Source organism: Marmota marmota, unplaced genomic scaffold (assembly GCF_001458135.2).
Source record: "Marmota marmota marmota unplaced genomic scaffold, marMar, whole genome shotgun sequence".
NCBI lineage: Eukaryota > Metazoa > Chordata > Mammalia > Rodentia > Sciuridae > Marmota > Marmota marmota.
The window spans coordinates 16,422,239-16,450,010 of NW_026000037.1; the positions used below are offsets into that span (position 1 = coordinate 16,422,239).

The 27,772-nt window shown below is 46.9% G+C and overlaps 1 protein-coding gene across 4 annotated transcripts in view; it reads right to left on the reverse strand.

The window, feature by feature from the left end:
• Positions 1 to 27,772, reverse strand: part of Tfcp2l1 (transcription factor CP2 like 1) — a 61,304-nt gene that overhangs the window by 21,567 nt on the left and 11,965 nt on the right. For all 4 annotated transcript variants that reach the window (XM_048812093.1, XM_015479056.2, XM_048812092.1 and 1 more), the window contains 5 exons: positions 7,765 to 7,841; positions 7,103 to 7,208; positions 6,142 to 6,248; positions 4,920 to 5,072; positions 727 to 837 (listed from right to left, as the gene is read on the reverse strand). In XM_048812093.1, coding sequence (XP_048668050.1) covers positions 727 to 837; positions 4,920 to 5,072; positions 6,142 to 6,248; positions 7,103 to 7,208; positions 7,765 to 7,841 — 554 coding nt within the window. The remainder of the gene's footprint in view (positions 1 to 726; positions 838 to 4,919; positions 5,073 to 6,141; positions 6,249 to 7,102; positions 7,209 to 7,764; positions 7,842 to 27,772) is intronic.

The window sequence follows — 27,772 nt, forward strand, 5'->3', positions numbered from 1 at the left end:
CCCCCCCCCCACAGAAGCCAGTGCTAAGCAATCTGACCCCACTGAGAATGGAACCCTACAGACATAGTTCCCACATGCAAACCTGCACCTGCCAGGTACCAGCTGCACCCCCATCTGAATGACAGAATCCGGAAAGAACCATCTCTGCACCAACAAACCATCACATGTATATGACACATGGCCAGGTAAGGAACTTCGAAAGAATAGGATCAGATGTCAAATACGCTGTTAAATAAAAAAAAAAAAAAAAAAAGCATGGTGCAGAATAGAGTGTCACACTCTGTTGGTGTGCAGACGCAGGAGTGGGGCCAAGGTGTGTGCACACTGGCCTACCTACAGAGAAGGTCAGGTCAATACATCTGGGACCAGACATACCAGCTGCCCTGGACTGAGAAGCTGAGAGGCCAGGGCAGCCACAGGAGGGCTTTTTTTGGGTTGAAAACTTTTGGATTTTGAGCTGTGTAATAAAGCACATCTTCAAAATAACAAAAACGTCCCCCACTACTGCAAATGCATTCCAAGGCAGCAGAGAGCTCACAGTGGTTTCTGGAATGTATCCCCAACCTCTGGGTCTTATCAGATGAACACGAGTCCCACAGGGCACACGCCACAACTGAACGGGCTCCAGTGAAGCTCTCACCCAGGTGGGAAATCTTCCAAGACTGAACCACAGCCATGTTCCTGGCAGAGGGCCCTGGAAAAGTCTGTGCCCGGCCTGGGGCTCACCTCTGTGAGAATGGTGGTTTCGTAGGACGGCTGGTACTTCTCCTTTTCCTGAGCTGTTCTTTTCTCCATCTTCTCCCGGTCGGTCTTCTGTTTCCGATCAGCTCCTTTGGGCTACAAGTAGACAAAGCACAGGGCCCAATTATTCCAAAACAGGCTAAGGAGAAAGACTCTAGTCCTACCCACTCCCTGCCTTGCCCCAGGGCCACACAGTGCGGGCAGGATCTCCTGAACAGGACAGCAATTCTCTGACCTCCCTGTGCTCCGACACATGGAATCTTGGGCCTACCACCCGGCAAATCCCAGGGAAGTGCTTAGAAAAAAAATTGTTACTGATGCCCAGCGGTTTATGGAAAGGAATCCTGGGGAGCCAGGACATACAGCAATGCATCCCCAGGGATGTCCAGAGGTAGAGGGACACTGCATGCCTGCTGGTCTCCAACTCTGAGCACTTCTGCCAAGACCTCAGCTCGCAGGATATTGTCACAGAGTCCACACTGCAGAGTACCACCTCTGTCCTGACAAGGCTAAGTTACAGCAGGAGAGGCTGCCGATCCTGGGTGCACAGCAAACCTGAGCCACTTACAAAAGCTGGCCAGGCCTCAGAGATACCATCCTTCCTGTCTTTAGGGATCAGGAGGCTGGATGAGGGCTGAGTGGCTCCTCAGAGCTGGAGACTTAGCAGGTGTAGGCTCAGGGTCCACCTGAGTACCCAGGTGAGCAGCCCCAGCCCGGGGCCCTCCTTGGCCTCACTGTCTGCTCTGCCGTGTTTCCCTGACAAGCTCCCACTCTTGTCAACGAACAGGAGAAAGATGACAGCTGCACAACTGAGCAGTTTTGCTAAGTACCCGTGGTGGCAAAAAGTCCAGGTTGGATGGCACCTTTGGAGATTTTTTTTCCAGTGCTTTCCTCCAGTGACAGTTTTTGGGTTCCCAGTCAAGGGGTTTTAGGGAAGCATCCTTCAGGGTGATGGATGCTGAGGCAGGACAGGCCTTCAGGGCCAGATGGGGACATGGAGGACAGATCAAGCACTCAGTGAGTGACAGGTGTGTGGCAGCCCTATCTAGCCATCCCTCTCCACCCCCAAGACCCTGTCCCTCAAGGAGGCCTCTCCATTGTGCCCAGAAACCACAGGTAAGGGATTACAGCTAGATCACGGCCAAGCATGAACGTTTGGGGGCCACAGCACCAGCCTCATGAGGCCTTCACAAGCTCGTGGATCAGAGCAGGACTGGCCCTTTCTTCCATAACCCCAAGACCCCATAAAGACACAGAGAGCAACTCCAACCCTTCAGGTGGACAGGTGGACAGGGTCAGAGGGATGGTGGGCAGTTCAGCCTAGCTTCTGCACTCCTCTGTGAACACTGTGAATGAGAGCAGGTGGATGTCTGTAGCTCCCCAGAGATGCTCCTCCTGTTGGGGACTGCTAAGGCCTCCTTTAGGAGACTTGGATATGGACGCTTCCAGCCCAGTTCCCCAAGCAGCACCTGGTGAGTGGTCCAGGAGCTTAGGGGAAAGACCCCTCGAGCCTGAGCTCCAGGTGTCCAGTTGGAGAGAGGGGGTGGTGCAGGGAGAGGGCAGAGACCCAGCCCTTGTCCCCTGCCCCAGCCACCCAGCACAGTGACTCATCCCCAGGGCACACACAGTGAACACAGCAGAATTAAAGGGAGGTGCTAGATGAGTGGTGAGCTTCCACCTGTGATAGAGGATCCCAGCTTGATGGTAGGGAAGAGGGGTCACCATAGAAAGGAACCACAGGCCAGGTGAAGACCACCAGCCACGCAGCCACGGAGAGAGATGTCCAGGGAGGAAGAGAATGACCAGATCCCAGAGTGGGCAGAAGGCCCCGAAGCTGCAGTGCCCAGTGGATGGGTGTGTGCAGCCTGCAGCGTCGTGGTCCCCAAAGGTGAACATGCTCCAACCCCCTGGACGTGGGGACATTACTTTATGTGGCAAAGGCGGGGGCGTATGTTTGCAGACGGTATTGAGATGGTTAATCAACTGACAGACAGAAGATGATCCTGAGTATTTAACATCTATTTTTAGTTGTAGTTGGACACAATACCTTTTTATTTATTTATTTTATGTGGTGCTGAGGATTGAACCCAGGGCCTCACACGTATTAGGTGAGTGCTCTACTGCTGAGACACAACCTCAGCCCCCCACCCCATCCTGAATATCTTAAAAATGGAGGGAGGGAGCAGAGGACATTGGGATGATACTCTACGACAAGGACAAGGACAAGGAATGGCTCCTAACAACTCTGAGGGTGGAGCCAGGGCCCCAGGCTAAGGAATGGAGAGGCCCCTGGAGGCCTCCAGGAAGGAGTTGCAGGCCCACTGACACCATGGGCTCAGTGTCACCCATGTCAGCCTCCTGTGCTGCCAGCACACTGTCAGATAGTCAATGCACATAAGTTTTTCTTGTTTGTTTGGAGACAGGGTCTCACTGTATTGCCTATGCCAATCTCAAACCCCCAATCTCAAACCCCTGGGGCTCACGTAATGAATGTGATTTACTTTCAGCCACTAAATAAATCTGTGGTAATTAGCAACAGGGATCCTCCCACCTTCCTGGGAAGCCCTCTTTCCAAGGCTTCCCGGTCCTCAGCAGGTTTCTGAAGGGTGCTGGTCCTCCAGCAGGAGAGACAAATGCCATCCTCCCTGCCCGAGGTGAGGTCAATGACAAGGTATCCAGATTGATCCAGAGGCTGCCCAGGGCCACAAGTCCTCTCTCTGCCCACAGTCCTCAGGAGCCAGACCTGTCGCTGCAGGGTCCCCTGAGGGCAGACAGCATGGCCTCTTCCATAAGCTTCTGGGACCGGTGTGTTCCACGAATCCCTGCCAAGGGCTTAGTCAGTACCAGATTCTTGGGAAGATGCTACACAGGATGACACACAGCCCTGGCTTCAGGGGCCACCAGGTACTTGGAAACAGCCTCAACAGACCTGTCTTTCTCTCTAATGAGTCCCTGAATTCTTGGATTTTTCAACTCCAGGAAATGGAATTTTTTCAGCAGGTTCCAATTTCACCTGGATGTGAAGAGGGGCCTATGGGGCCTGCATGCGGGCAGGTGACTCAAGGCAATTCCTCCCCACAAGGTAGCTCCACCCTCTCTCTATAGGGCCCTGCTGGAGTCACCAGGGCCAAACAGGCAGATTAGATGTGCAGGGGACAGGGCTGCAGGCCTGCATGGACAAGAGCCATCCTCATGCCTAGATAATGACACAGGCCTTACAGCATCTCTCACCTCCCTGAGGGCATGTGGGACAAGCAGCTGGAATGCTGGCTCCCATGGCCAGGAAATAATCAGTGCAGACTTTAGATGAGAAACAGTGACAGGTGAGTGCACGGGATGAAGCAAGAAGGGGAGAGATAGGAAATAGCCTCTGAAAATGTTTTTCTAAGACATACCTTTTTTTTTCCCCCTCCAGGGCTGGGGATGGAACCCAGGACCTCTCGTGTACTAGGCAAGCACTCTACCGTTGAACTACATTCCCAAACCTTTTGTAAAATTTTTAAATTTTCAGACAGGGTTTCACTAAGTTGCTGAAGGTGGCCTCCAACTTGGTAATTCTCCTGCCTCGACCCAGTCCCCTCTTTTTTTTTTTTTTTTTTGGGTATCAGGAATGGAACCCAGGACCATTTAACTACTGTGCCACATCCCCAGTCCTACACCCCCCCCCACCCTCTTCTTTTTTTTTTTTTTTTTTTTTTGAGAAAGGGCCTCACTAAGTTGCTGAGGCTGGTTTAAACTTGTGATCCTCCTGCCTCATCCTACCAAGCCACTAGGATTACAGGCATGCACCACCAAGCATGGCTCCAGTCCTCTTTTTCTAAGGGAAGGCCACTGCAGAGGGAAAAATGGCCAGGCCCCCAAGAAAGGAGCTGCCTGCCTTCATGGGCAACTACAAAGTGCTTGAGAGGAAATATGCAAATCCAATTCATCTTATAGTCAAGTATGGACATCCAGAGATCCCAAAGCTTCTGAAGAAAGTTGAGCAGGTGCCACAGGTGAGAAGAGGTCCCTGCAGAAAAGGGACAGGGGCAGACCCATGGCCCAAACAGACGTGCCGTGTGCATGCCCACTCAGGGTCCAGGTAGAAGGCCGGGCCTGAGAGCACGCGGGTCGACCTTGTGGTGTTGCTGCAGGCAGACGTGACCCATGGCCAGGTAAAGACGGTGAGGCGGTCCTACCTTGAACACTTTGATCTGGCAGCTGGCCGAGTGTAAGTGCTCCGAGTACTCTCCATTCTCACTCTGCTTAAATGTGTCGATCTGCACCCGGAAAGGCACACCCTTCTCACCCCCGTGCTTCCTCTGGGTGAATTCTGTGCTGATACAATGTACCTGGGAGGGGAAGGCCAGGCAGTCAGGTGGGGGCGCAGACTCCCGGGGGTCTCTCCCCCAGGGAGGTTTCCATCCCTGCCTCCGAGAGCACGCCTGCCTCGACCTTCTGGCTTTCCCAACTCCACGTCCACCCCATCAGGCCAACAGCTCCCCCATTTTCTACCTGCAGGATATGCCCTCCCCCACCTCTGTCCCTGGACCTCAGGGGCTCTCGTGATCAAATAAATGCTTGTCACTACTCCAAGCCACTGACCTCAATGGATCCACCCTCTCTCTTCACCCAAGGACCCTCCCTTGGCAAACCCTAGGATCTCAGGACAGATCCAGCACAGCCTTCTCCGACCCCTCTCTAACATCCTGGTGCCCGGGACCAGGCTCAAAGCATAACCAGGACATTGAGACCAGGACTGTATTTCCAGTAAGTATCTGCTGCATAGAGAGCACCAGATACATATTTATGGTTAGACTGCTGTACTAATGTTATGATAGTACAATGTTATTATAACATCATAATAGTTTTACATACAATAAGATTAATGTAATTATTAAAAAAGAAATGATCCCCTAGCTCTTCTTGAGTGAATCCCATGGAACAGACGTTGAGTCAATGGCTTTCTGATGTATAAAATGGGTGGGGGAAACGAAAAGGTTCAAAACTTGCTCAGAAATCCCAGAAGAGAGTAAGTGAGAGCCCAAGGGAGACCAGAACTCTACCACAAGGGACCGGCCACACGCTCCCCCGCTGCCCTCAGGTCCTGTACAATACAATGTGGGACCCACACCAGGAGCAGATAATGAACTAACTCATTCAATAGCAGAAACCCTAGTGGAGAAAATACTTCCAATTATTTATGCTAGGAGATACTGGTTTTGAAAAAGCTCTTATAGTCATTCCATAAGCAGACCCCAAATAGAATTCTAGAACATTCCAAGTCCTGTCCCCAGCTACTTCTGGGACTCCAAGCAGCACTTTTGATTCTTCTCTCCTCAGTTCCCTTCAACAGAAAACCCTTCCAGATAGGCTGGTTTTGAGAAACTACAAGCTGGACCCCAAAGCTCTCCCACTCACCTGAATGAATGCAGAGGCTCTCTTGGCAGGGTCCCACAAAAACTCAACTGCATTCAGCTGGGTTGGGCTGGCCCTGGGGTCCAAGATACCAACAGACAGTGGAATATCTGCACACACACACACACATACACAAAAGTGCAACTGTCAGCCTCTCTTGAATGTTGGGGGAAAGATACTTTATCACAGTCTCAAATTCCTGCACCACAATTTGAAATGCCAAAAGTTCTGGAAGCCAGGTTTTGAATAACTCCTCCGAGGCACAGCCAGACCTGAATCAGCACAGAGCTCCTAGGAGTCTTTATCCTATTTTGTGTGAGTTGTCATTTTATTTTGCCATAAAAATATTGTGCTTGATCGCTTGATGGAAGCGTTCCCTAATGCTACAGATATACTACAGCCAACCACCACTCCAGCTTCTGAATTCCAAAAACCATCTGGCCTCCAGCGGGTAAAGGACTGGGATCCATACCTGAGCCCCCCAAATTCCATTTCAATTGTCCATCTATCTCTACGGTGCTCACTCTTCTCCTTGATACTTATTCAAACTCCTTTATAGTTTTTGTATACAATAAAACTATCCTAATATAACTATTCTAATAGTTTCATATACAATAAGGTTAATGGAATTATAAAGAAGAAATGATCTCCTAACTTTTCTTGAGTGATTCCCATGGAACAGGCATTGGGAAAAATGGAAAAAATGGCCAGGCCTCTAAGAAGGGGGTTCCCTATCTTTCTGCAAAGCTTCATTGAAACTCCCCTACAGGAAGTCTTGAATTCCACAGGACTTAATAAATAAGGGACTGCCCTAAGGGCAGGAACCAATGGTGGGGTTACCTCTGCAATCTCCCACAGGGCAGGGCTACACCCAAACACCCTGCAGGCAGGGTCCAGATGGCGTCCGCAAAGAAGCCCCATGTGGCCTGAGTGCCTGAGGCTGGGACTGGCCGGGGAGACTCACCAATGTCCAGGATGCGGTCCCCAGGCCGGCTCCACCGCCAGCCTTCCAGCTGCTGGTGCTCCGTGTACTGTAGCCGGCGGTCATGGAAAACCACGCGGATGATGCTCTAGGGGAGGCAGATGGGGAACAGCTGGATGGGGAGGCCAAGGGGAACCCAAGAGAAGCCCACATCTCCACCTTTCAAGGCCTCTCCTCTTGGGGTTTCCTTTCCCGATTCTCAGGTTCCACATGCTATCCCCTCCTCTGAACCCCAATAATACTGACAATGATAAAGAAAAAAATGACTATCATTTTTTTTTCAGGATAATAAACTGTTTTACATACACGTCTAATTTATAAACCCTTTCATGCAGGTGGGCAAACAAGCTCAGAATGATTTAATAAGTGGCAAAGCCGGGTTTGAATCCGATGTTTGACCCAGAGCCTGCTACATCAGCCCAAGCCCCTCTGCCTCCTGCCGCCCTCCCCCCTCCCATGCTGCTGGCCTGGCTTTTCTATTCCCACTGGGACAATATGCTCCGGGAATGGAATGGAGGCTGCAGCTCACCAATGGGGCCCAAGTAGAAACCCACCTCTCCCTCCCGCTTTCCCTCCCTGCAAGCCCATGTGCTCAGACCCCAACCAACCCCTCCCCTGGAATGCAAGAGCCCCCAGAAGCTTACCTTGACATATTTAGTGTTCAGATCCTGAAAGTCTCCCAGCTTCCGGTTCTCCAGCAGCCGGATTTCATAAGACTGACCTGGAAGGGGGCGTTAAGGTACATTTTCCATTTCTGAGTTGTTTCCAAATTAGGGGTTCACACACCTAATGGCCCTCAGTGCTCACCCAGGCCTCAAGGGACTGAGGAGTTAAATAGAAAAAAGTGCATGGCCATCTCAGCTCACTCTCTGGATTAATGACCCAGCCTGTCTGTCCAGCGTGGTTGGGCCTGGGACACCCCAAGAAATGTATCATGGGACCCTACAGGGACAGTACTCTGCAATTGCCCACAAAACAGAACCCAGGCAAATATAGTCAGCATGAAAATTACAAAGTATACCAGGCAGTGACACAAGCCTGACATCCCAGCGACTAGGGAGGCTGAGGCAGGAGGGTCACTTAGCAAGACCCTGTCTCAAAATTAAAAATGAAATAAAAAGGACTGAGAATGTAGCTCCGTGGTTCAAACCCCAGTAACAAAGTAATAAAAATGAAAATTCCAGAACTTAACCATCTGTCCTCCCCCCGCCCCGCCAACACACACACACACACACACACACACACACACACACACACACACACACACACCTGGATGAAAACAAACCACAGCTACCTAAATCCACACTACTGAGTAAATAACTGACCACGCCATTCCTGAGCACAGGTTTAAAGGAACGACAAAGCCTGTTAAACATTTTCTCTAATGGTAAAATGAAAAGCATTTTCCAGAGTTCAAGGAATTTCATGTATTTGAAGGGTGTGGGGATCCTAGGCAGTATGACATAAAACCAGCACAAGCTGGTGAAAGAGTGCAAGTGGAAAATACAGCCATCCTAATAACAACAAAGCTCAACGGATCTGCAAACAGCCCGAAGACCACCCCACACATCATTGAAAAAAACCCAGCTTGCATACATAGGATACAGTGCGTCCCTGTATCAGATGATGTCAATTTTCCCCCAAGTTAAATGTTAAACTACAATTCAGAAACACCTTAGCACTCATCACAACTTAATAAGATATACAAAAATAAATTATTTAACCATTGGGATTGGATTTTTTTTTTTGAGTGTTGGTTCAATCCACAGCTACACCCATGCCAGGTATGGACTCTACCAATGACCTGCACCACCCTCCCCAGCCCCTTTTTATTTCTAATATAATTATGGACTCATAAGAAGATATCCCTCAGTGGTGGCATCTAGTATAACTAAGGTACATTATCCAAACCAGGAAACTGACACTTGCACAATATAATTCCCCAAATTATAGACCTTGCCTGGATTTCTGTGGGATTTCTCTCTCATGTATGTGGATGTTAAAGATTTGTGACGTTTTATGCCAAGTAGAAACTAGCTATTTTTCTCAAAGTGCAGATCTTCCCCTCGCAACAAATACCCAAATAAGTTACCACGGAAATAAAAACTCCCATTTCTTTAGTTTGTTTTTCTTCTCTCTTTCTCAACCCAGGGGTGATCTCCCCCTGAGCTACACCCCCAGTCTATTATTTTTTATTTTGAGATTTTATTTGTGGAGGCTGGCCTAAAACTTGTGATCCTCCTGTCTCAATCTCCCAAGTCACTGGGATTATAGGCAGGCACCACCATGACCAAGTCAAGTCAGCTTCTAAAGGGAGAAAGGGAGGCTAATGGTTAAAGTATATAAATTTGGGAATGCAAACAACAAACTAGGAACAGCAAACCCAGGAGCTAACAGCTATTAAACATCTAAACAAAACAAAGCAAAAGCAAAGAAAAAAATTGATTAGAAAAATGCAAGAACTGGGGATGTAGTTCCGTAGTCGAGTGTTTGCCTAGAATACAGCAGGCATGCAGTTTGATCCTCACTACCATGAAAAGAGAGAGAGAGAGAGAGACAGACAGAGAGAGAGAGACAGAGAGAGAGACAGAGAGAGAGAAGAAATAGAGAGAGAGAGAGAGAGAGAGAGAGAGAGAGAGGTATTAAGACTCCACACACGCTTCCAGTGGGTTGCATGGTGGTCCCCAACAAGCTATGTCATGTCCTACTACTCATGGAAAACTGACCTTATATTTGGAAAACGACTTGGCAGATATAATTAAGGATTCTGGGATGAGATAATCCCGGATTATCCCGGTGAGCCCTAAATCCAACGACACGTGTCTTTATGAGGGACACAGGAGGCGGCAGCCGTGTGACCTCAGAAGCACTGACTGGAGTGATGTGGCCACAAGTCCAGGAAAACCTGGACCCACATGACAAGCAGGAACCACCTGTTCTAGACCCTCCAGGAGCAGGTACCTGCGGATTTCCCACCTCCAATCTCCAAAACTACTGGAGAATATCCCCCAGCGATGTAAGTCAACACAGGTACTTTCTTTTGTGACAGCCTCTCTCGAAGTAGCTGGGGAAAGGACTTGGAATGTTCTAGAATTCTATTTGGGTCTGCTTATGGAATGAATATAAGAGCTTTTTCAAAACCATTGAGAGAGGCTTCGCAAAACCCAAAGTCATTCCTTCCCCTCCTCAGTGAACAACAGAATGGCAAAAAGAACAGAAAATTAAATCATTCATTCCAAATATCTGCTGAGCAACAATGACAAGCCAAGTACCCCATGAATCCCAGGGACATGGAGGGGACCGGAGTGACCCAGGTGTGCATCATGGGGCTTCTGCACCTTGCCTCCACTGGACCTGGTGAGGTCTAGTGGCGGAGGCTGCCTGGCCTCCAAAAACAGCCCTTGTCAGTGTCACCTTATGACATGACCAGCCAGCACATCTGGGCACACGCCAAGCCCCAGCCCTGCTTAGGGGGCTGGGCTGGGTGCCTTCCACATCCCAGGCAAGAGGAGCGAACCCCAGCCTCTGTCCTGCCCTCCTGCCTGCTCAGAAGACACTTGGGTCTGGCTAACTTTTTGGAAAAGGCAAATTTTTAAGATACATTTCCGGGCTCCTGAACCAGGAGTCCAACACTCCCTTTGGACATAAAAAAGAACATTACACACCCTAACTGGTTTTTCCAGTGTCCTCCGCCTTTCCTGATGAAGAATGTAGATGGCGCTGGCATGAGGCCCAAGGCCCAAGTGGTCATTAGGTGAGTTTACAGGTGCCCCAGGGGGCCAATTTGCACTGACCCTGGGCTCCCCAGGGCAATCTCAACTTAGGCAAGCAGGAGGCACCTCCTGTCTCAGGGAGAGTAGTTTCCAAGTCTGCACTAAGGGACAGCAACTCACAGTAACAGCCACCGGTCACAGCCACAGTGTGGGGCTTTAGACCAGGACCCCAGCCAAGCTTGCCCTCTCCATATCAGCAGCCTGATGTGGATGCTTCTCCCTCCTATCTCCCCTCCTCACCCTGTCATCTCACACAGGTACCCTCAAGGACCCCTCCCTAGCCACACTGCTCCTCCCGGCCTTGCTGGGCCTAAAGCTGGACATCCAGCCGCCCTGTCTGTGAATGTCACCAGGACAACACACGGGGAGCAGACACTTTCCCAACCGCTCCTGCAGCTCAGCACCACACCACCGAACAGTCACAGACTTCTGAAGAAGGAGGACAGGTGGGCCTCGTTGAGCTAGGGCACAGGGCACTTCCCTGCTTGGCCAGCGTCATTTCTGGGCATGAGTGGGAGCCATGCAGTGGGCTCTGGCAGGACCCAGGGTGCAGCTATTTGGCTCCCCGCTGAGCTATCTGGGCAATAGAATAGCAAGTGCTCAAGACATGCTTTGATATTCTTTGTAGCGCTCTTCTAGGCTAGAATGGCAGAGAGTTTGCAAAGACACACTCTTGTCCTCAAAGGGTGAAAATCTTTAGGGTGCAGCAAATTAGCCAGGAAAAGGCTAGTAGAAGGCAGAATTTGGAGATTTTTCTAAGAGACAAAAGAGCACCAACTGTAAGCAATACTCATCCAGACTGGAGAGGGGGAGCGCAAGACGAGGCTTAAGGGGAAGACTGTATGACTGTATGGGCAGGGAAGAGTGGGTGGGGTTTCTACATGTAAGAGAAAGAATAATAACAAAAAAATCCCAAGAAAGGTTCAACAAGGTGGGGAAGTGGGGAGGTGAGCATCTGAGAGTCAGCTAATAGGTTCAGTCACTGGGTGCAAAAGGTGGCAGTCTACTGGGTCTACCCAAATCTCCCCAAAGTCAATAACAGAAGTTAGGATTATGATCCCCATTGGCCTGGAGGAAGCAGAGGCCCAGAGGTTACCCAACTCAGGCAAGCTCACACAGCTAGCAAGCCGCAGAGCCAGCAGCAGAATCTGCTTCCAGCACCTACCACACTCTGCCAAAACTTCCCTTGGTGGATGTCCTTTCCTGGGCCCAGAACATTCCCAATTGTGCAAGGTTCTCTTTCAACTTCTCCCTTCTGGAAAGCACCTGCTTCTATTATGCACACCGATTAAGCCTTAACACTGTTTGTTTGTTTCGTACAGTTTTAAACAATGATTTGAGAGGGGAAATAAATCACTGCAGGAAATGAGAGTTCTAATTCACTTTTGAATTGCAGAATTGTGACCTGTAAAATCAGCAAAGATTGGTCTTAGAACTGAACCAACAGAGCAGGGCATGGGGCATGGTGGTGCACGCCTGTAATCCCAGCAACTCACTGAGGCAGAAGGATCTCAAGTTCAAGGCCAGCCTACATGTAACTCAACAGGCCCATTCCTGGGTTCAATCCACAGGACCGAAGGAAAAAAAAAGAAAAAGGAAAAAAATTTTGAAAGAATCAAAACTGTACAGTTGCTTCAAAGGTCCCTTCTGGCTCTAATATTCACGGAGTCTATTGTGTTTTGCCTGAATTTATTGATATTCATTTATCATGACCCTCTTCCATACATCAAACCCTCCCCCTTCTCTCTGAGGCTCAAATCCCTAATACAGGTGATTTTGTTTCTCTGAGATGAACTTTAAAAGCCTCACTGATATGTAACCACGCTGTGCCATGCATTTCCTCATGCTCATTATAATACTCTCTGGAATTCTTTAAAGCCAGATCTTCTGACACAAAGACAGACCCGTGGAAAACAACAGGGAGCCCGCATTAGACTTAACACATATGGAAACTTGACTTATGTCAGTGAGAAAAAAAGATGAGCCCTCTTTTTGCAATATTGTGGAATAGTTGGTCACCTATACAGAACCATGAATCCCTGCCTCACACCATACTCACCAATAAATCAATTCCAACTGATTGAAAGACCTGAATATAAAAATAAAACATTAACATTCCTAAAAAATATATGAGACTATGACTGTGGGTAGGAAAGGATTTCTTAAACTAAAAATAAATAATTAATAAAGAGAACTCATGCTAAAATTCACATCTTCTGGAATAAAAGACAGCCATCTAGAAAAAGTTTCAGATCCACAGAAGACATTTGCAACCAACAAAACAAATACCCAAGAAAAAAAAATCCTACAAATCAGTAAGAAAAGTCTCAAAAACACACTGTTCAACAAAAAGGTCCAAAGTGGCATATATGAAACTATTTGTAAGTTTGAAGACATGCAAAATAGTATCATTCATTTCTATAGCTAGGACATAGAGCAAAAATTTCATAACATTTGGGAACTACCAACACCAAATTCTCATCATCAGTTTTGCTTCTGGGGAGAAAAGAAGGACAAAAGAAGAGAAAGGGTTAAAACCACAAACAAATTTAGCAAGACTGAAAAACCTAGGTCACCTCTCTCTGTATCCTGGTTGCCAGGCCCTTCCATCATAATGTTCCGCCTTGGGAGCAAGCCAACCATAGATTCAAACTTGTGAAATCAGGGCTGGGAATGTAGCTTGGTGGTGAAAGTTGTCTATCATGTATGAGACCTCGGTCCAATCCCCAGGACTGGAGGGGATGGGGGGGAAGGGGAGCAAACCCTCTGAAAACCAATTTTTGCCACCTTTTCTGGAAGCCCAAAGAAATGCCGCAGTCTGGCTGGGCACAAGAGGCACTTGTAGGTTCAAACAGGAACTACTTTATTGCCCACGCGCACCCCCCCCCAACTCTCTCAGCCCTCTACCAGGTCCCGCGAGAACTCAACGGGAACTCCGCGAGAACTCAACAGGAACTCAAAAGTAGGTGGTGGGGGGCGCCCTATTGCTGGACAGTAGGGGTCTATATACAACTGAACACAGCCTGTTTCAATCCAGCATCATCCAGTCACAGCAATTATACACAGCTTAATGTAATTATCATCATCTTAATGGCTCCTTCTGGCAAAACTGCATCTTTTTGTACTTTTTCTGTGCTACTTAAAACCCGTGTAAGTTTGATCTCCAAAATCTAGGGGGAATAAAACTCAGTATTATTCTCAGTATTATTCTACAGAATGGGGGGCACACACCTGCAATCCAAGACTTAGGAGGCTGAGGCAGGAGGATTGCATGTTCAAGGCCAACCTCAGCAATTTAACATGGCAAACTGAGTTAGACCCCATTTCAAAAATACAAACAGAAAAAGGGGAGGGGTTACAGCTCAGTGGTAAAGCATCCCTGAGTTCAATCCCCAGGACCAAAAAAAAAAAAAAAGAGTAGTAAGAAGCTCTTTGAACTTTTTACAATTCATCTGATGCTTTAAGGACAACCCAACCGGAGCATGTCTTTCTCTGAATGAACCTAAGTTCAACTCAGTTCAATTTGGTTTTAACAAAATACAACTCCCTGGTCTTCAATGTGAGTTATTAGGCTGATTTATTTTATCTATCTGTCCATCTGCACACACATACACACACACATATATACACACATACATACATATATACATACACATAATACACAATATGTGTCGCTCGTTTGTAAAAGTGTAAAAGTGCAGAGTAACTAAAATTCTACCAAGTAATCAGTAGCATCATTATCATGAAAGACAAATAGAAAGGGTTTTTTTCCAACCTTTTAAATGAAATCTTATAGAATCTGTGGAGTTTGGGGAATGTTTTAGTTTATGGTAGTACCAATGTTTTGGTTTATGGTAGTATAAGATGGCATTTGCAGGGTTTATAATGCCTAGGTGACTTTTTGTAAAATATTTTAAGAAAATTCTCAGAATTATGCTACTATTTGGAATAGAATTGGTGCTTACGTGGGTACAGTTTAAAAAAGAAAAAGATAAACCGTTGTTGAGCACATGGATGCTTTTTCTCTTCAATCTGTTAAGTCAAGGGCTGGGTTGAGTCTCTGATAGGACTCTTACCTGACATGTGTGAGGCCCTGGGTTTACTTCCCAGCACCAAAAACAATACAACAAAAATCTGAAATTAATATCTCTCTCACATACACACACACACAAATACTTGGATCCATTGCTATTCTGTGTTGAACTACAGTTAAGAGTTTCCTTACTCTCCAGCCCCACCCTATAGGGAAGTTCCCAGGGCTACCTAGTGGCTGCACCCTCTTCTCACTCCATTTGGCCCAGCTGCAGGTGAGCGCAGGGCTAACAGTCACACAGCCATCCACATACCATCCCACAATTTTGGTACTGCAAAGGCTGGGGCTGGGGCTGGGGCTCTGTAGTAGAGCGCTCACCTAGCACATGTAAGGCGCAACATAAATAAATAGTCAAAAATGTAGATAAGCAGCTGCCAATGTGCTCGTGAGTTCTCTGTTGGGACCCTGGTTCAGCAGCCGGGTTTGAGCCTGGCTCACCTCCAACCCCACAGGTACGGTGTGGCCTGGGACAGGCTGTAGTTGGAGCCTCCCTTTCTACTTGTCCAATATGTGGACAATATTAGTACTAAATGCACAGGATGCCCACAGAGTGGAGGCGCAGCCAGGGGGAACTGGTGCTCCCCAGGTCTTCAGAGGGTCTGAGAGTGGACAGAAAGGGGACAGAAAACCGGCAGGGCTAGGGACACCATTGGAAAAAGCTTCAAGGCAGTTCTCTCCAAAGACCAGGCCCAACCCTTTACTTTCAAACTGTTCAAGTCCTTAGAAAAGCCACAGAGGAAGGAGCCCCAGGTCACTCTGTGATGTAAACCAGCCCAAGGCAGGTGGCTGTCAGTCCCACCCAGGGAGTCAAGGTGACCTGGGAGTGGGCGGAGCTGGGGCAGAGCAGTCATAGGCTCCGCCCACCACCCCACCTCCTCTCTCAGTGAGGGGTGAGCCACGGGAGCCCTTCGGGGTTCAGTCTGGGCACCCCAGACAGGGAGAGGTGGGGGCTCCTCAGCTGGATTTAGGATCAGTCTGAGGCCACTCCCCATCACACCCATGGAGGATGACTTGGAACCTGCCCCAAGGGACAGGTGACACAGAACTTCCTCCGCCCTAACCTTAGGGTGGTGTCCACACTCTGGGCCCTTGCCCTTCCTGCTGCCCACTCGGAGTGGCAGGTTTGGGGTCAGGGGTGAGGAGCCGAAATAAAACACACTAGTCCTGAACACTCAACAAACCTCACCCTTAAGCAATCCATAATATTCCTGACTTCCAGCCCAGGGTCAGCCACGTTTTCCTGTCAAGGGATTGGTAGTGACTATTTTTGGCTTTGGGGGCCTTGGATCTCTGTCCCAGCTATTCTACCATTACAACAGGGAAGTAGTCATATAGACCACAGAGGGACAGGGACAGGGGCAGCTGAGTTCCCACGAAACTATATCTGGGCATTAAAGCGTGAATTTACATATACCCTTTACCCTTCCCTTGCACTTCTTCACTCGTGTGTGTGTGTGTGTGTGTGTGTGTGTGTGTGTGAGAGAGAGAGAGAGAGAGAGAGAGAGAGAGAGAAAGAGAGAGAGAGAGAAAGAGAGACAGACAGACACTGGGGATAGGAACCAGGGGCACTTCACCACTGAGCCACACCCCATCCCTGTTTTCTTATTTCTGATTTTGGCACCTGGTCTTGCTAAATTGCCCAGGCTGGCCTTGAACTGGCGACCCTCCTGCCTCAACCTCCCGTGTCAGTGAGATTACTGGCTGGCCGTGGGCACCACACCCAGCGGCCCACACCCAGCTTTCCTGCTTCTTTGAGTGCTTTGTCACTTTGATGGATTCTCCCTGCTGGTCCTTCTTCAATAGTGATGGAGCCACAGATGCTCAACTAGTCTGAAGGCTGAGGTCAGCCCCCTAGTCACCAGGTCCCCAGGACAGGTCCCCCTCCTTGTTCATAGTTTGAGATTTAAAATGAACTCGAAGTAAAAATTAAAAAGAAATTTAAATTAAGTTACAAATACCAGAACCATCAGGTGACAGGTTTTACTTAATGGTGGCCGAATCTCATGATAAACCCCTTAAAGCAAGGAGAGCTACAGCCAGTCAGCCAAACCAAGAAGAGCATGAAGTCTCACTCCCCCTCACTAATGAGAAAGAAGGGCCAAGAGAAAATAGGACCCGGGTCACCTGTAAGACTGGGGGGGAAATACACATACAAATAAAATGACTTATTAACATCCCACAAGGACAAAGACACGGGGAAATGGACCCTGGCCTCACACGTGCTGGAGTGGGGAGATCATAGGTCATGAGTCTGTGTCTACTGGGCATTTTGACAATATTCATCAATATTAACAATGCACACAGCCTAGGAGCCAAGACTCTCGTCTGTAGAAACTGCCAGCCCACGAGCTTAACTTCTTAACTTTTTTGTGTTTAAGTATTTGCACAAGGCCATTGATGCACAAGAACTGTGAAAGCTAAACACTGGAAAGAAACTAAGTTTCCCAATCGTGTTGCTATGCAATTATGGAATACTACACAGCCATTCATTATAGAGAATAGAGGCACAATACCTTCACCTGGTGGTCCAAGTTGGCATTGTGTGCCTGTCCTAAGGTGGGGCCCCAGGAAGGGCAATGCCATTACCAGCCATCCCTGTTCAAGGGGCATAGCCTGAATCTAAGCACGAGGAAATGGCAGGTAAACCCGAGTGGAACCAGTCCACAGTCACCTGGCCTGGGCTCATCTTGGGAAACGTCAGTCATATAGAAGACAGAAAAGGTGAGAGGGCCCCAGTACAGCAGCTGAAGGAGGGACAACCCAATATGACACCTCATCCTGGACTGATCTTGAACCCTGGCCAACACCTGCTGTAGAGAACATTATAAGTAACTGGGGTGTAGCTCCGTGGTAATTTAATTTTAATAGGGTTATATGATAGGTAATGATATAACATCGATGTTAAATTTCCTGAATTTCATAATGGAATTGTGGTTATATAAAAAATGTCCCTGATCTTAGGAACTACATGCTAAGTAGTGTTTAGGATAAAAGATCATGTTGTCTACTCACAAATGATTCAGGAAGAAAAAAAAGAGATAATAAAAAAAAATATATCACTATACATTGATATATCTGCAGTTATTCCTACCTACACACAGATGTAGAGAGATAAATATCTATATATCTACAGATGCATATGTACAGATATGCATAGCTTTATTTAAATCTATACATATTTATATTATATGTACGTGTGTGTACATATGTATATATATGTATTATATATGTAATTCAAGTGAACGTAACAAACTATTAAGAAGTGGGTCAATCTGGTGAAAGATAAACAGAAGTTCACCACACCAACCTCTCTATTCTTCCATAGTTCAAGATTTAAAATGAACTCAAAGTAAAAATTAAAAAGAAATTTAAATTAAGTTACAAATAAAGCCGGGCGCAGTGGCACACACCTATAATCCCAGCTGCTCTGGAGACTGATGCAGGAAGATCCCAAGTTCAAAGCCAGCCTCAGTAACTAGCAAGGCACTAAGCAACATAGTGAGACCGGTCTCTAAATAAAATATAAAAAAGGGCTGGGAATGTGGCTCAATGGTTAAGTGCCCTTGGGTTCAATCCCTGATTTAAAAAAAAAAAAATTACAAATAAAGATTAGGAAGACGTATCTCTATTACAGACATGAAAAGCCATCTACCACACACACACACACACACACACACACACACACACGGGAAAGCAAGTTGCATGGGGCTAGGATTGTGGCTCAGCGGTAGAGTATTTGCCTAGCACATGTGAGGCCTTGGGTTTGATCCTCAGCACCATATAAAAATAAATAAAATAAAGGTATTGTGTCCAACTACAACTAAAAAATAAGTATTAAACACACACACACACACACACACACACACACGGAGCGTGATTGCTCTTTTGTTAGACACAGGGTGGAGTGCTCGCCTAGAATGCGTACGGTCCTGGATTCAATCCCCTGCACTGCAAAACTGAATAAATAAACAAAATAGATTAGTAAGTTATGCCCACACCCCTGGATTTGTGAGTCTAACATGCATCTAAAGTGAGGGGAAGGACCTTTCCCTTTTCAATTATGCACAATTAAGCGTTGGCTTTAAACATAAAAAACTGGAATATGTTACTTGTGAATTTGAAAAATACATAGGATAGAGAAAAGAGGCAAATGCCTTCAATTATTTCGAGCCCATAATAGATGCTCATAACAGCAGTGGCTGGGATTTATTCTTCAAAGGGCAGATAGGGAAGTCAGTCCAAGTCCTAGGACACCAAACAAATGCAATCCATGCCAGACAGATGGAGGGACACGCCCAGGGTCTCACTGGGAGACCATCCTGAGGGACCCACAGTAAAATATGAGTATGCTCATTTTAGGGATGAGGAAGGAAAGGCCCATAGAGGGTAATGATGTACCCAAGGTCACACTGTAACTTAGTGCAAAGACTCAGTGCAAAGACTCGGTGGCTGGCTGTTGGGCTGGCCCAGGATAGGAGGGGAAAAGGGTTGGGATCTGGTAAGACTCACTGGGGTTGAGTCCAGGACCCTGAAGGACCAGGCAAGTTCTTCCATTTCTCTGCATCTCACTCTACATCTGCAAAATGTTCTTTGCAGAACTACTTTGAGGACTAAATGAGATCGTGCAGTTCCAACCTGGCATGTGACAGCAGTCAGCCAGTGTCAGTCACCATTACCACATCCAAACAACAAGGTCAGGAATGCACTCTCCTTACCAAGCCCCACCCCGGGGCTAGTTACTGTGCTGTGCTGCACAAATAAAATCTCCTCCAGACCTCACAAAACCCCACTTGGAGTGACCTGGCTGCCCAAGGTCACCAAGCCAGCAGGCAGGCAGGCTGAGATGCACCCCCAGGCAGGGACTCCACCAGCCACAGCTATCTTCCAGAGGTCAGCTTCAACCCCAGTGCTGCCGCAGCAGCCACCCCAGCCCCCCTCCCCTTGAGGTGAGCCCACCAGGTGCCCCAGCAGAGGAGGGTGGACAAGCCAGAGTGGTTCTGCCCTCTGGGGAGAACCTGAACAGGAGGGCCTCCGGCCTGGATCACGGTGTTCCCAAGAACAGGAGGCAATTGCCAGGCCAGCCAAGATTTACAGGTTGTTTACTCTCCAACAGTTGCTGCTTTGGGTAATTAATGCCACATAAAACATAATAGAGGCCATCATTACCCAGAGAAAGGAGGGCAGGATGCCAACAGTCCTGGAAGAATGGCAGACACACAAAGCACCACACTGCATCCATTGTGCCTGGAATGTGGAGTGTGTGTTGTCACTTGCATATGCGGGACACTGTGAAGGTGCCCGTGCACGTGACACAGAGCACCTACAGTCAAGGAGACAGCAGGGCGCGGGGAATGGGTCTGCCATCAACAGATCCTGAACCATGCCCTGTGTGACCTTGGACAGGGCACTCAAGCTTCTCAGCTGCTCGGGAACATCAGGGGCCAGGTGTAGTCTGGCACACAGTGGAGCCAGATAGAGAGAATGTGCCCAAAAAAGACAAAGAAAAAGGGAAGGGAAGAAGGGAGGCAGGAAGGAAGGTAGAAAAAGAAATAGAGAAAAAGGAAGAAAGACCTCAAACCATCTAGCTCTGTCTGGCGCTGGGACACGCGCCTCTAACCCAGCTCCTCAGGAGGCTGAGGCAGGAGGATCATCAGTTTAAGTTCATCCTGGACCACTCAGCAAGACCCTGTCTCAAAATAAAATATAAAAAGGGCTGGGGATGCAGCTCAGGGATAGAGATCCCTGGTTTCCATCCCTGGTACCAGGGGTGGGAGGGAATTCTCTTAAAATACAAAGGTCAGGGCTGGGGATATAGCTCAGTTGGTAAAGTGCTTGCTTTGCATGCACAAGGCCCTGGGTTTGATTCCCAGTAACACACACACACACACACACACACACACACACACGGGCATGAAAATATATGAAAAGTACTAAATTTCATTTATAATCACTACTATGACTTAAATAAAAATAATTTAGGGGCTGGGGTCATGGCTCAGTGGTAGACCGCTTGCCTAGCACGCACAAGGCACTGGGTTCGATCCTCAGCACCACATAAATGTAAATAAAGATATTGTGTCCACCTAAAACTTTAAAACTAAATATGTTTTTAAATTAATAAATAAATAAGAATAATTTAAAATAAAATACGACTATTTTCTTTTTTAAAAACATATGATAGTAGAATGTGTTTTGATGTATTATACACACATGGAGTACATCTGCCCTTTCTTCTGGTTGGACATGACGTGGAATTGCACTGGTCTTATATATTCATGTATTCACATAGGAAAGTAATGGCCGATTAATTCTACTAACTTTCCTGCTCCCTGTTCCCCCTTCCTTCCCTTCATTCCCCTTGGTCTAATCCAAAGAGCACTATCACTCTCTGTGCATATTAATAAGAAAAGAGTTATCAGCTGGATAATAGAGTCCAGGTAAAGGTGTGGAGACCTCTGTCCCGCAGCTGGGGTATAAGGAAGAACCGACTCTGTGGAGGGTGATCTGATGATGTGAATATTAAATGCACGTATCCCTCCATTTGTGTATTGAGGAAAGAGCAGACCTGAGTCTTCACTTGAGAATTCCTGAAAATATACATGAGCCATGAATAACTCCAGCAGCCTCCGAGGAGAGGAAGTGGGTGCCTGGGCAGAGGCAGGAGGGAGAGACTCCATAAACCCTTTTGCGCCACTTGACTTTTGAACCAAGTAAATACGTTAACTTGCCTAAAAAATAGACGAAGAAACCATGAAGGAACTACCTTGTAAGTTAAGTAGGGCAAAGGACAGTAGAGGGTAGAAAAACAAATCTCTAGGATAAGGTCAGAACTGTGAGTGACAGGCCCCTTTCCTCCCAGACCCGCAGACACCGCAGGCTGTGACCCACTGGGGAGGAGGACCCTGTGCTGGGCCCAGGGCAGACCCCAGTCTTCCTCCTGCTGAGGACTCCCGAGGTGGGGACCAGACCTCCAGGCACTGAGCTTCTACCTGCTCACATTATCCTGCCTGGGTGGCCCCACTTCCTGTTTTGGCCCCTGGTGACAGGAGGATCTTTGGGGGACAGTCACTGAGGAGACAAATGGGGACTGTCAGTTCTCCCCCAAGGCACCAAAGCTGGCCCAGAAGCACTGGCACCTCCCAGGGAACTGCTCCCCGAGTCCAGCCTCAGGCTGCAGAGAGGAGAAGGGACAGGCAGGTACAAGATCACTCCTTCGGGCCCAGCTCTGTGCCCCACAGGGTCCAGGTAAATATGTGGCCAAGTCAGGCCCACAGTTCTCTCCCTAGGACAGGGGGACCTGAGCACAAGTCTCGCTGGATGGCTGAGGACGCATGTTCTCAGTGTCCTTTGGTGGCCTTGGTGTCTGTCCTGTGGCCACAGAAGCAAGGAAGCTGGTGACAGAGGGAGCATATGACACACATCCCCAGAGGGGCACAGGGAAGACAGACAGAAGCCTATGGACCTGAGTTCTACTTGGCTTCTGACGCCCAGTTACCACCCTGCTCTAGGGTCTCCCATTTGCAAGGTGCCAACAGGTGGCTAAAGGTAGCCAAGATAAGGGGCCTCCAGCACCCTAGGCTGGATCCATCAAGAAGCTGGACAATAGGCCTGGTGTACTAATGCACCCCTAGTCCAAGCTACTCAGAAGACTGAGGCAGGAGGATCACAAGTTCAAGGCCAGCAAGAGTCAAAAAACAAAAAAGGAAGTATGGTGGGGGAGGCTGGGAATGTTAATGTTGCACAGTAGTTTTGGCCCTGAGTTCAATCCCCAGCCCAGGAGAGAGAGAGACAAAGAGACAGAGACAGAGAGATATAGCAATAAATAACCAGAGCTGGATATGGAGAAATTGGAACCCTCCTCTATTGCTGGTGCAAATGTAAAATCGCACAATGGCCTTGGAAAACAGATTGACAGGCCATCAAAAGGTCAGACACAGTTACCACTTGGTCCAGCAATCTCACTCCTCCCTATCGACCCAAAGAAAACAAAAACATAGCTCCTCCCGAAGCTTCCAGCAGCATTCTTCATATTAGCCCCAAACTGGGAACATCCCAACAGTCCATCAACTAAAGAATGACTTTTGAAAATGTGGTCCATGCATACAAGGGAGTATTTTTCAGCAATGATAAGGAATGATATTCTGATAGGTGCCCGACATGGATGACCCTGAAACATGCTGAAAGAAGCCAGTCACAAAACACCACCATTTGCATGACAAGAAATGCCCAGAATAGGCAAACTTATGAATATAGAAAGTAGATTACTTATTGCCAAGGGCTGGGGTGAGGGAGGCAGACAATGGAAAGTGACTACTAAGGAGTGTCCTTTCTTTTAGGAAAGATAAAAATGTTCTAAAATTGGTCGCAGATGATTTAGTATATTTAGTTGAAATATACTAAAAAACATCGAATCTCATTCTTCAAACAGGTTGGATTGTGTGGTATGTGAACTGTGTTCCAATAAAGCTGTTTTTTTAAAAAAATGTTTCAGAAAGAGAGAGACCAGATGAAGTACCCATCGATGTTCTGGAACAAGTCACACAGTCCCTCTGGACCTCAGTTCATGTAACCATAAAACGGAAAGGCTAGACCGACGATTTTCTAATTTTAATTAGGCAGGTTCTGATTCCGTGATCCTGCTACAGGCCCAGGATTCTGCATTTCTAACAAGCTCCCAGGCCATGTTGATCCATGGACATTTGAAGTAGCAAGACAGTAAAGATGTTATCAAAGGCCCCTCCTGGCCCTCATCCTTTAGGAAAGGACGCCTGTCCTTCCTAGAGCATGTGTGGTCTCCCCTTCCCATTCAGGGTCCTCTAATCACCCAGATGAGAATTTCCAGACATGTCACAGGCTGAAGAACAGGAAGGTTAAGAATCCCCCAGTTACACCCAAGGTCAGACCTCCCGGCTGGACACAGAGGAGGCGCTCAGTCTGCAAAGCACAAGCCATGATGAGACAGGGATGAGATGGCCCTTAAGGGACACAAAGCATATTCCCACCTAAGACTTGGTGAGAGGCAAAGTAGAAGCAGGTCAGCTGTCCATCTCCAGGCTGCACAAGGAAGACTCTTCCAAGGGAACCTCATAAAGGGACAGAGTCCTGAGAGAGTAAGGTCTGAACATCATTTTCTAAGTACCACAAAGAAGCACCTGTAGCCTCCACAGGTTCTTTAGCTGTCCAGCCCAGGGACTGGTTGAGAGCCCTGGAATACCACCAGGGCCTGGGGTCTCCAGCAAGTTGTATGACCCAGAGACATTGTAACTTTCCTCTGGGCTTGCTTCCTTCTCTTAGGAAATGAAAGGATGGGGACAATCCTGGTAGCTACTCATGTTTACAACAAAGCCCCAAACACCTTCCTCATTCAGAGCACAACTCTGCACACATTCTTCCAAATACTAATTCAAAGCCTAGCACAGTGGCGCCCGAAACCTGACTCAGGAGCCCATTCTACGAAGAGCTAAGTGGGTCTTCCTACCCTGGAACTTCCTCCCCACTCCTTTCACCTCCAGACACCCATGAAATACAGCTGAAGTTGGCGTCAGATGGATGGTAACATTTACTAAGACACTTTGATGTACCTGGCTCTTAAATATAATGTGTCATATAAATCATAACCTTATTTGTACAGTGATCAGAACAAAGCTTATTGAACGGCCACTCCTTCCCCCAGGCCCACTGATGGCCCATCCTGATTGCCAGCACTTGCTTGGTGTAGGGGTAGAAGCCTCACAGGGTTCCAGGTAAGCAGTAGAAGTCACTTGGGACTATGAGACATTTGATGCCTCTTCTCATTGAGCACTGGGGTCTACCCTTCCAGAGCACCATCATTAAGCCATGAAATGAAATTTTAGAGGATTCGCTTATCTGTTTTCCATCAAGGAGGTCTATGGGACCCCCCACAGAATAGAAGTTGGGGGATCATCTGGTGGATCTTTATTAAGTGCTGCCAATCACCATCAGTAAAGCCAGAGGAATGGTTCCATGAGGGAGCTCTGGGACTTCTGATCTGCTCCCTAACTTTATAATCCACTTCAAATGGGCAGGATATATTTTGGCTAGCTGTTTTTCCTTCAAAGTGTTCACAAAACATAGAGGGTTTTAATGTAATTTTTAAGAATACATCATTTCGGGGTGTGGATAGAGCTCAGTTGTTAGAGTGCTTGCCTTGCATGATGCCACAAATGGAAAATGCCACACCTGACTTGGATCTGGTCACAGATGAAACACAACTACACTAAAAATATTGCATAGAATTACTTTCAGGCTACATGTATAAGCATATGAAATATAGATGAAGGGCTGAGATTGTGGCTCAGCGGTGGAGCGCTCACCTAGCACATGGGAGGCCCTGGGTTCGATCCTCAGCATTATGTAAAAATAAATAAATAAAAGGTATTGTGTTCAACTACAACTAAAAAATACATGTTTTGTTTTTTTTAAAAAAGAAATATAGATGAAATCTCTTGCTTGCCAGTGGCCACACCTGCAGTCCCAGACACTAGAGAGGCTGAGGCAGGATTGCCTGAGCCCAAGACTTTGAAGCCATCCTGGGCAATGTAACAAAACTAAGTTTCAAAACAACAACAAAAAACTCGGGTTTAGACTTTGGTCCCACTGTCTCATGGTATTTCATATATATTCACACAGATAATCCTGAATTTGAAAAAATATCTGAAATATGCCTGGTCCCAAGCATTTCTGACAAGGGATATTTAATTTAAATTTTAAACTAATCAACTGCTCCATTATTTAAAACATAATCAAAGTTTTACATGACCAAGTGGCTATCTTTGAAGCTGGATGTGATGGTGCACACCTATGATCCCAGCTGCTCCAGAGGATGAGGCAGGAGGATGAGGCGGGAGGATCGAGTTCAAAACCAGCCTCAGCAATTCAGCAAGGGCCTAAGCAACTTGGTAAGCAACTCAGTGAGACCCTGTCTCTAAGTAAAATAGAAAAAGGGTTGGGGATGTGGCTCAGTGGTTAAGTGCCACTGGGTTCAATCCCAGGTACAAAAAAATAAAAATAAAATAAATGAATGAAAAAGTGGGAAAACATTTCCAATGTGTATTTTATTTTAGTCTATTTTAGATGTTGATGGACCTTTATTTTATTCATTTATTTATCTGTGGTGTTGAGAATCGAACCCAGTGCCTCACAAGCTAGGCAAGTGCTCTACCACTGAGCTACAACCCCAGCCCCTCTAATGTATATTTTAAAATCCAAAATATACAAAGAGCTCTTACAAATAAATAAAAAATAATAAAAATTATCATTAATTCACATGAAAGGCAAAAAGAATAACAAAATCTGAAAAAAATTCATCATTGAGGAAATGAAAATTAAAACTAGAATACCTTATATTTTCCCTCACAGATTATCAAAGGTTAAAATCTTGGCAAAAGTAAAGACAGAGACATTGTCCATTCAGCAGGGCTGGGGATGTTGGCCTCACATGTACAAGACCCTGTGTTCAATCTCCATCACTGCAAAATAAATAACTCCATTAAGTCCCTTTCTTAATTCAGGCACAGAAGTTATGAATGCCAGGCACCAGGCTAGGACGGGCAGTGAACCAAGACTGAGTTTTCAGCGTTCAACAAGTTTTGTGTTCCAGGTACAATAGAGGCATATACACAGAGAAGCTCTCTGAAGCACTGGTTATAGCTATTTTAAAAAAAAAGATGGAAACAACACTACTGTCCTCAAGAAGGCAAAATCAGGCTGTCTCCACATGATACTCAGAATAATGCAATCAGTAAAGATTGTTTGGTTTTTGTATTCCGACTATTTATTTATTTTGTAATGCTCAAAAACCCAGGATCAAACCCAGGGCCTCGTGCATGCTAGGCAAGTGCCCTACCACTGAGTACACCTCCCTGGTTTTTATTTAATTACCAACATGGAAAGAAATGAGGATATTTTATTTGGAGGAGGAAGAAAACATATGTATATATTTCCATTTTTCTTAAAAAGGAAGAGGTCCACATATCCCTGTAAGTACACATGTATGTGTGTCCATAATTATAAATATATTGAGGGGCTGGGGTTGTAGCTCAGTGGTAGAGTGCTTGCCTCACACGGTGAGGCCCTGGGTTCGATCCTCAGCACCACATAAAAATAAATAAATAAAAATAAAGATATTGTGTCCATCTACAACTAAAAACTTTAAAAAAATAAAAATAAATAAACATATTGATTAATGTATGACTAAGAAAAATCTAGAAGGGAGGTCCATATTTTTATAATGTTTGGCTGTTCTGTGTTCTAAGAATGTACTACTTTCATAATCATGAAAAAAAATAAGGGGCGTGGATTTTTTTTTTCTTAAAGTAATGGACTTCAGGGTCATTTGGTTGATCCAGTTTATATTCCCAAACTTCAGGCTAAAAATTAATCTGGAAAGAAAACTTCGGCGATGAAGAAAAGATAACAAACAAAGTGACTAATCCTTTGCCTCATTCCTTAAATTCAAAGTCACTGATATAATTGGGAAGAGGGGGAAATCTCACTGGATTCTTGCTGTTTGCCAGACATTCGTTCTCACTGAATCCTCAGGGCAATTGCCCAGAGTGAAATTGTCCCGGTTTCACAGAGGAGGAAATCCAAGAAGATGGTAGAGATGAAGTGATTTCCCTGGAGGAGAAGCAGGTACCAACAAAAGCTTGTCTCCCATTGGGTTCTAGAAGCAGGGAAGACAGGCCTTTCTACTGAAGCTCTTATCTCTAGGCTGGGGACTCTGTGGCCAGGGCAGCTCGGGTGGGGTAGGGGTGGGGGTGGGGT